The following is a 10,186-nucleotide window of genomic DNA, read 5'->3' on the forward strand; positions in this document are numbered from 1 at the left end:
ATGAGAACACTGTCATCTTTGTTCCGATTTGGAAACGATTGTTTTTTGTTTAATAATAATAATATCCTCCAGACCGATTTCAGCTACGGCGGCCAATCTCAAGAGATATTAGCCAACTACGCTATTATAGTGCACAAGGGTGTGCGCAAACACAGATGAATTCTCTATTCCCTAACTCGCAGGACCAAAGTCTTTACTACTAAATACTATACCAACGAGGCAGTCAATTTTTTGTTTAATGGATTGATTGATATTTGATGACATTTAAATGGGACGTGGAATATACGTCTCATTTGGTCCCATTTTTAAATTTGAAGTCAGTTTTGTTTTTTAAACAGATAATTATATAAAACATATTAAATACTATATTCATTTAAATCTTTTAGTGCTCTGTATCAGTGAGTGCATCGACCTCAATATAACATTAAATTTAAACAAAACAATAACACTTTTTGGTCCTACGATTTCGTAAATTCAAGAATTCTACTTTTATCTGTTGAAGTTAGTTTAAGAGGATAAACCCCTTCGCAACTCTCTAAACTTGAATTAAATATACATGTAATTGAATATATATAGAAGTAGTAGATGATAAGATCAATACCAAGTTTGATAGACTAACGACATTTCTGGCAATGAAGAATTCTTAATTTCACGTCAACGTTCCAATTTCCCGGCTAAATAGTGTATATATTAATGAAAATGAAAAATTAAAATAATATTTGCCATAATTTAATTCGATCTTGAACAACAACCAAAATGGTGACATTAACGATTTATTGCAATGTTGTAAAAATTTTACTCAAATAAAGTTTATTAATACTGTTCAAATCATGACTGATATGATGACATGATTAATATGTGGTTTTTTTTTTATTTAATTCATAAGATTTTTACAATCACCGTCGTCAGAAGCGGATTTTGATTAAAATGTCCTGCGCAAATTGATGTATATGTTATTGAGAGATTATAATAAAATTCCACTTTTAAACTCAAAATAGGTATATGAATACATTTCTCATCCGGTATAAAAAAACTCAAGGTTGACATGATAAATGAGAATGATAAATTTTGAAAAAATTAAGTAAAACAATTATGAATATTTGATTTTGTCATAAAAAGCAAATAAGTAAGTATATGATATTTGTATTCCTTTATATTTTGTATCTCATTATTTTTGTTTTTGTTTTTTTTAACCATTACTGTTTTGTAAATTCAAAATTGAAGGCAACGCAATTAAGATAATATTTCACAGGTCCATAAATATAATAACATAATTTTAAATTCGTTTTAAAAAATAATACGAATTAATGCGATAAAAATATATTATAGCTACAACATTGCCTGATTGCAATTGCAACTCCTATTGGTTTATATAACGAACTCTAATAGTAACATTACGTTTATAATAGAACGCATACGAGTATTACTTCTTCTTTCTTTTAGGTTTGTTCTCTCTTTCTCTTTCAACACAATCAAAAGGAATTCGAATACTTTCAGCTGTAACAGGAGGTAAAGAACGCAATTTTAAAGTATTATTATTAATATATCAAATAAAAAACAAAAAAATAATACTAATTATTTTAGATTAAGTTACTGATGTTACTTAAGGTGGTCGCTGATATCGTACGAGATGAAAACGATTGACAAATGGTCCTACAGTTTCAAGGCCACTAGTGACATATAACATGTCACGGCTCTGGCGATAACTTTACTACGAGTTACTTTAAGAACGAGCGAGCAAAAAATATTCAAAAATTTAAAAAAAAAAATTAAAATTTTGACATATCGGCACGTGCTAAAGCAATTTATAATTAATAGGCTAATTCATATACATTTTGAAAAAAAAAACATCTTTAAACATGTTTTTTATTATTCTAAGTCTAGTAAGTAGATTTTTATTTTTATTAAATGGTTTTAACCTATTTAAAAATTCAAATTGATAAAAAATTATTCACAAACTGGTCTTATTAACATAAAAAAATAATGTTACTTTAGTTAACACAAAAATGTCGTTAAAAGTATTGTTATTAAATATGGTACGTTATTAAGCTTTTTTAAAATGTTTTTAAATGTTAAAAGAATTTTAAAATAAATATTTAAAAAATAAATTGCGCTTGTAACAGACTACATGTGAAACTTCTTAAATATATTGGCGTCATTCTCTCATCGTCATATCTTTCATCTTACATGACTTGACTTTACATGAGATGCAACGAAATGAGCCTCAACGTGACGAGATGTCCTTAAAATTTTACTGTCGATTCTCGCCCAACTAACAATTATTTTATCGAATCGCCGGCTTAAAAGTAACACATCAAATGATTAATTAATTTAAAGCATACCTGGACTTCTGTGGGCCAATGCAGTCATCAATGTGGTTTTACCAGCTCCACTGTAAAGAAACAAAAAGTATGAATACATAATATGTGGAAAAAAAAATATTTGAATTAATTTTTATTATATAAACGTATTGTTGTTTGGCGATAAAGAATTTTTTAATAAGTATGTCTCGTTATACTGTACAGGATTATATAAATGATAGATGAGCTCGGAGTTACAATTCGTTGATGTTCGTACAGTATATATAAATATAATTGATTGATTATTACATGTCATTTTATGATTTTTGAAAAGAGTAACTACTGAGTTTCTTGCCGATTCTTCTCGGTATAACCTACATAGCCGGTGGTAGCTGTATGTTAAAATTAAAATTGTAAAATGACGAGTCAAAGTGTTTGTGATATTTGAATAAAGATTATGAAGTTTGACTTTGAATATTAAACATAAAATATAAATTAACGTCGTTTCATTTTTGTATGTGTAAAAAGGTTATTTCTATTAAAAAAAAAAATATTTTTAATGTAATCTATAACTAGCAATATCATAAAGGAAAGATTCGTTTGTTTGTAAACGATTATCTCTGAAACTACTGTGTTTTTTTATTAAAGTTTATGTTATCAATTGTACCAACGAGTACATACAAACAGTCGCTGCTTTGTTCGTGTCATTTAAAAGAAACGATGAATTGTTTAAAACGGCATAATAATAAATGACAATTCGCTTTAAAAAAGCTTCCAGGTCACATTTCCTTTGGTCCTTTGTTCACAAAGTTCACAGTAAAAAATAATGAAGAAGCTTTTTATTATAGTGAAATAATATTTGCCATACAGAATCGAAGTACATCAAAAGTTACTATTAACTTAAGATAATGTAATGTCACACTATTCTTTGTGTTATAATTAGGTAACCCAGTCCTATTGTCTTTACACCAGTGGAGGCAATTTTACGTATAGAGGATCGGAATTACGATTCAAATGGAAATGCTGCTGGCATTCTTGCTGCCATTCCACGCGATCATGATTTGTACAATAGCTATTTTTATTTTTGTATACTTAAGGCCTTAATGGCTTAATTCTTCTGTAATTAATAATACATTGATGTGTTGTCATTGTGTATTATAATAATAATAATATTATAAGGATAGTAAACCCTACAAGTAGTATAAGAATGGTTATTTGTTTGGTCTGCATATATAGCTTCTTTTTTTTTCACGCTGGAAAGACGCATTACGCGTTTCCCCCACGTGAACAGTTGCGTATGTGGGGCTCGCCAGTGTTCGAGGCACCGAGTGCGCCCCGAACATCGGACCAAACACCAACAAAAAACCAGTGGTAACCTGTGCGATTTAACGAGGAGCGCCACGGGATCTCTTGCGCATGCACACACACATAGACTTCTGTATACTATTTATTTAAACGATGATACTACGTAGTGATCGATAATTTTTTACATAATTCCAACATTTTCAAAACTATCGAAAACATATTTTATGTGATAACTAATTGGCATTGATATCAAATGCGTAATTATATATTCTTGATACTACTTGGCGACTGAGGTCATCACGACTGATGATGCATTTGAAACGTTAGTTATTAATGAATGAGGCAATTAGAAATAATATAGTGTAATACAATTAGATATGATACATTACTGAAAAGTATTTCTTACCTCGGACCCATCAGAGCGATCAATGTACCTGGTTTTGCGATACCGCTAACTGCGAACAAAATGTAACATAAATATTATTTAAATATACTTACTATTGTAGTCAAATACAGCAAAGAGTATATTTTTTTATTGTAACACAACAAAGATTAAAAAGTACATAAAACATGGATACAACCTAAGTAGATCTCTTCTAGGCAATAAGCGGCGTAAGGAACGACTCATAGGATATGAGGTAGGTGGTGCGTACGGTGGAGATAATAGATATATACGTTTTTTATAATAATAATAATAAATTAAATACAGTTGTAATAACCATAAAATAAGAACAAAATATAATATGTATTTTTTTTAAACATTTGGAGTAAATCGTATATTAGTGAAACAAAAGTTCTACAGAAAAGTTGTATAGTATGAATTTTCATAACAAAATGAGGTAACAAATACACAGACACCTTCTAGTATGTCGATGATAATATTACGAAACCTTCTTGTGCATGTCAATAACTAACGTCTAACGTTTCAACTCAATTGGATGAATGGACAAGAGAGAATATGGTAAAAACAAAAATAGGTAATAAATAGATTCAAAGGACGAGATACTAATTTATGGCCAAGATAGACGAACATTTGTAAAGACAATATTTTTTTAATTCGTTCGGCCGATGCACCTTTGTTAACGGAACTAAGTGAAAAATTTTAGACAAATTTATAGTATTAAAAAAAAAATTGCAATAAGTACTCGTAAACTTGTAAAAACAGATTTAAATAAGTATGATTTTGATTTAACAGAATTAAAAACCAAAGCATATGATGTACTCTTGACCGATTTCTGACATAGCGGCCAATTTCAAGAGAGATTAGCCAGACGCGGACAGAACAGGACTATATGTGCAAACAAAGGTACACTCTCTATGCCCTCACTTTCACAATCAGATGAGATGGATCGAAAGAGTTTAAAATCAGGCATCCGGGGCATGGGGGTGTACTAATTTCTAACTTCCAGACTCCAGGCACAATACAGATTATACCGCCAAACAGTACTGAGTGAGTCAATTAATTAATATTAGTATTAAAATATATTACTTATGAGGTAACTGGGGCTTTCGGTACTCATTATGCAGCATCATTAAAACTTCCATTTATAATTCGCATTTATAATTCGTTACGTGATTGATATTTAAAAAAAAATCAAGAATGAAAAATATATTAAAAATTGACCTTGAGAAATAAGGCTGTTTTGTTTCCAATGCATTGGAAAGGAATATAATTACAACCTTAACATAGTAATTTTTGTACTGTGTACCGTGATTTACGCCGAGATGGCCTAGTGGTTAGAACGCGTAAATCTTAACCGATGATCGTGGGTTCAAACCCGGGCAAGTAACACTGAATTTTCATGTGCTTAATTTGTGTTTATAATTCATCTCGTGCTAGACGCTAAAGGAAAGCATAGTGAGAAAACCTGCATGTGTCTAATTTCATTGAAATTCTGCCACATGTGTATTCTACCAACCCGCATTGGAGCAGCGTGGTGGAATAAGCTCCAAACCCTCTCCTCAAAAGGGAGAAGAGGGCTTAGCCCAGCAGTGGGACATTAACAGGCTGTTACTGGTACCGTGATTTGTGTTAAATATATTTGCGAAAAGCATTGGTGCAGGCGGCAGCCACGTATACCTTACATTTACCTTTTTTTATTCACCTGAAACATTTAAAAACAAAATGGTTTTTTTTTGCAAGTGAACACTTTTGAATCGTTAGTGTACCATTAACTTAATATAAAACTATTGGTTCCAAAATGACACAAGACAACAAAAAAGCTATCAACCTAAATAGTTGCTTTACGTATATTTTCAAAAACATATAAAAATAATTTTCGTAAAATTTTCGATGTCATTCATATCATAAAAACTTGGCTGGGAAATCGAAACATCGTAACAACTTAGCATAAAGATTACTTTTTTATTTTAATTATCCCGCGGCTATAAAATTCATATGTTTATCGAATCGAATGTTTTTTAAATCAATTTTGATCGCAGTTTATTGTTTTTTTTGTACTGCTTTTAGTTCAAAAGGTTAAATATTGAATTTGAATGAATTAAATTAAAACTGAATTAATTTAAAACTTAATTCTTTGTAATAGGAATTATACATTTATATTTTATTTTAATTAACCACATTAATTTATTATAATTAAATTAATATATAAATTTAAGTCTCCCGGCAAGGAAATGACTCCATTGAGCGCCTTGTTATTCAAAGCAAGGTGGATGGCATCAGACCACGTGGAAGGACGCCCATGCGATGGACCGACCAAATAAAAACAACTGTTGGCGGTCCTTTGCATGAATGCACGAGGCTTACCACTGACAGGGACATATGGCGCAGGCTCGTGAGGCGAATAACATCTGCGCCGAATAATTTATAATAATTCATGGCGACCACGACCGCTCTGACAAGAGTGTCACGACGAAGAAGAAGAAGAAATAAGGCGCGGAAATTTTACTTGTGACCGGGCTGTCAAATTTAAAATACGATCCTGCATTCACGACTAGGTTTTTTGCCAAGTTATATCTAATGGACTAAAATACTTATAAGTTGAAACTTAAAAGTTTTTAGATCACTATGGAACTCCTATGCATTTAATACTAAGTGAATAGCTTTTAAATAGACAATTGTAATTTACACATACTTTTGAAAAATAAAACAAATTGATGTTTAAGCTTTTCAAGAGAGATTAGCCAACTGCGCCTAACATATCATAATACACAAGTGTGCGCTAACACAGGTGTAGTTTCTATTCCCTCAGTCTCATAATCCGATGAGCCTGCAATTAGAAACGACTGGAAAAAAATCAGGCGTAGGACTTTTAGCTTTACGTGAGGAGTGTACAAACTTCCAACGTCGAAACTCCGGGCTGCTACTGAGATTCTTCGACAGAATAACCCAATAACTTTTTTAAACCCAATGACGTTAATATAAATGATATTAAACGATATAAATATGTATTATATGTATTATTTGAATCCAGTTTTACGTAAATTTTTAATTTTATTAGAATGAAATGTCGAAACAATGTCGGAACAGTGGAAAAATCAAATTGAAGATTAGTATGATAGAGTGTATGAATATTACTACTTCTTAATGCTTGCAGAAATTTCGTAGAAGAATCTGTAAGATAAAAAAACAACTCACCATTATTAACTAATCTCTTTAACTTTCCATCTTTGAGTTTTATATGCACGGAGAGGTCCCGCCACACTAGCGTGCACGGGCGAGTCGCAGGCGATGTCCCCAGCAGTTCCTCCACCTCAGCGAACATCGGCTCGTCATATTTAGAATATTTTATTCCACTATCTAAGTAAACCACGTCTGTCGATACCAGCTCCTGACAAAGAAATAATAACATATGAGCAACATTTTTAAAAGCAAAAACAAAATTTTAAAACTCGTTATTTTCTTTTTTTTTTCAATTTAAAAAAGGTAAGCTCGAATGTTATTGGTCAACACCACTCATATTTACATATTTACAATGTAAGAATTAATTATGTCATATTGAGCCTGTAGTTACACTGGCTCACTCACCCTTCACACCGGAACATAACTGTACTAATTGCTGTTTCGCAGTAGAATATATGATGAGTGGCCCAGATGGGCTTGCACAAAACCATACTACAAAGTTTTTTTTATATATATATATATATATATAGTTGTAATGGAATAGGCGTTTGTCTTCCATTTCACCTGATGGAAAGTGTAGATGAAGACGAAGGTGGTACACGACCATCCAAAAGAAACCTGTTCACTCTACTCTTAAAGGTTTATATACCAAAGCGAATAAAACAGACGTAAGTAATTAAATATCCTTTTGAATCACGTAGTAAGAAATTGATTGTGGTTAGATTAAAGGATTTAATTAAAATATTTATTTATTAAAATTTATAAAACAAATATTCCTTAGACTATTTAAAAATCTTAAAGTATATTTATTAATACTTGATTTGATTATTGATTCCGATGAACATTAAAAATGTAATCAATGGATGTGTTAAATATTTTATACTTTTTGATTTATATGTTTTACTATAAAAAATATTATAAATCTTTGAACGCACTAATTACAGGACTTATCCGATTTGAGAGAGATTATCTACACTAACATTAAAAATGTCAAAGTAACTTTATATCTATCTATCTTTCACGCTTTCACGGCTAAACCAATGAAATTTGATAAAATTTTATTTGCAGCAAGCTTGAATCTCAAGGGAGGGCTTAGACTTAGATAGACAATTTTCTAGGAGTTTTTTACACATAACACCTAAACTAACTATTACGCGAACGAAGTCGCTGGCGAAAAATAATAGATTATAAAAGTACACGCTACAACCTACCGGTGCGGAGCAGAAACCTTTTACGCGAGCGAAACCACGCGTTATTAATACTCTACACTGGAAGATTTAAGACTTGAACAAGACCAATCGATTCCATTAATATCGCCTTGAACTAAACTTGATATATGAAGAACGCAATTTCGTAATGTCGGTGCCACCATTTCAAAAAATCTTACGGAAAAACAACAACTTTCCAAATAATATATTTTTTCTTATTAGCATGTAGAGAAATAGAAACGAATGTATTAAATTCTAGTAATTTTATTTTATGCTGAGATAGACTAGATGCTAAGACATGTGGATCTCGATCGAAGATCGCGGGTTCGAACTTTCGCTTAATCCATTAAAATACCTCGTACTTTATTAACTGAGCGTCTTTCAATAACACTAGCGACTCCACGCAGTTTCACCCCCATTAAATGTCTCTGCTCCGTGCTACCGTGCTATCGTGATGTTAAATATTTCTTTCTTAATGTTCCTCAATAAAGTGACTAGCAACTGCAAATTTTACATCCGGACCTGTAGTTCCAGAGATAAGCGCGAACAAACAAACTCTTCAAATTTTCTATATTTAAATACATTTAACGTAATGTTTTCTAAAATAACATTAATGCTCTACAAGTTCTTATTATAATAAAAATATATCGCTAAAGGTAAAACTAGAATGTTAATAAGGGTAATTTATATAAAATTTAGGCCTTTATTATATAACTCTGTATGTATAATATCGTTTGTTACTTTCGTGTATATGCGAAAAATTATAAGTGAAAATGAGATGCTAAATGGATAAAAGTCTCTTAAACCTATAAGTATAAGCTAGGATAAAATATTAATATGTAATAAAATAGATATCTACAAGGTATTTTCTAAGTGGCGATTAAATAAATAATCAAATATAAATGACATAAAGCGGATTTCAATAAATTATAAGTCGTAATGGCTAACATTGAAACTATTAAAAAACATTTAAGGCAGCTAAATGTTTTTTTTTTAATGACTGGTTCAAAATAAATCTTAATTAACAAAAGTTACTCTCAATTAGTTTGCATTGAAAATATTTAAAAAAAAATTTTTGTTTTTGTTTCTCAATAGATTTTTTTATTTTATTTTTTGTTGATGTATAGTATGTGGGTACGGCTTAAGTAGCGTGATCTAGAATTTAGAACTATCTTGTTACAAAGAACCGCAACATAAGTTGTATGCACAATAACTATTCAGTAACATGGCGTTATTTTTTTTTTAAATCTTGTATATTTTATTTGCATCACAATATTTAATATATGTCATTAATAACTATATAAAAAATTAATTTTGTATGTAAGTTGCAGTAATTTATATAAGCTGTTTATATTAATGCTATATCAAAACAAACTTTTTTTTAATTTTAAATTATTCTTATAAGTAAATTATGTACATGAATACATAAACAAATTTTAAAATACAAACAAATCTAAATGATTGTTTAGGTAATTTCTGTAATTGCTTATTATTTATTTTTATATATGTTATGATATACTTACATGAGTGTCATCCACTATGTCAGGATCAGATGTATTCGAGCTGGGACCGCTGGATTGGTGTTTTGAAGACGTTTCAGCATCATACTTGGCTATCGAATGCATTTTCCAAAACACCAAAATTAAAAAAAATATTATCAATAAAAACGTTTTAATTGAATTTCAAACGTAACATTTTATCGCGAGCGTGCTGAAGTTTGATAGCAGGCGACGGTGAAACTAACCAGACGTCGGTTTACGAATGACGAGACCGTGCCCGACAGAGATGGA

At 30.6% G+C, this 10,186-nt stretch overlaps 1 protein-coding gene across 1 annotated transcript in view; it reads right to left on the reverse strand.

The window, feature by feature from the left end:
- Nucleotides 1-10,186, reverse strand: part of LOC126769985 (protein scarlet-like) — a 31,571-nt gene extending 21,385 nt beyond the window's left edge. Inside the window, exons 1-4 of the mRNA XM_050489070.1 lie at nucleotides 9,920-10,186; nucleotides 7,204-7,396; nucleotides 4,012-4,060; nucleotides 2,343-2,392 (exon numbers count right to left, since the gene is read on the reverse strand). Coding sequence (XP_050345027.1) covers nucleotides 2,343-2,392; nucleotides 4,012-4,060; nucleotides 7,204-7,396; nucleotides 9,920-10,021 — 394 coding nt within the window. The 5' untranslated portion in view covers nucleotides 10,022-10,186. The remainder of the gene's footprint in view (nucleotides 1-2,342; nucleotides 2,393-4,011; nucleotides 4,061-7,203; nucleotides 7,397-9,919) is intronic.

The sequence above is a fragment of the Nymphalis io genome, chromosome 8 (assembly GCF_905147045.1).
Source record: "Nymphalis io chromosome 8, ilAglIoxx1.1, whole genome shotgun sequence".
Taxonomy (NCBI): domain Eukaryota; kingdom Metazoa; phylum Arthropoda; class Insecta; order Lepidoptera; family Nymphalidae; genus Nymphalis; species Nymphalis io.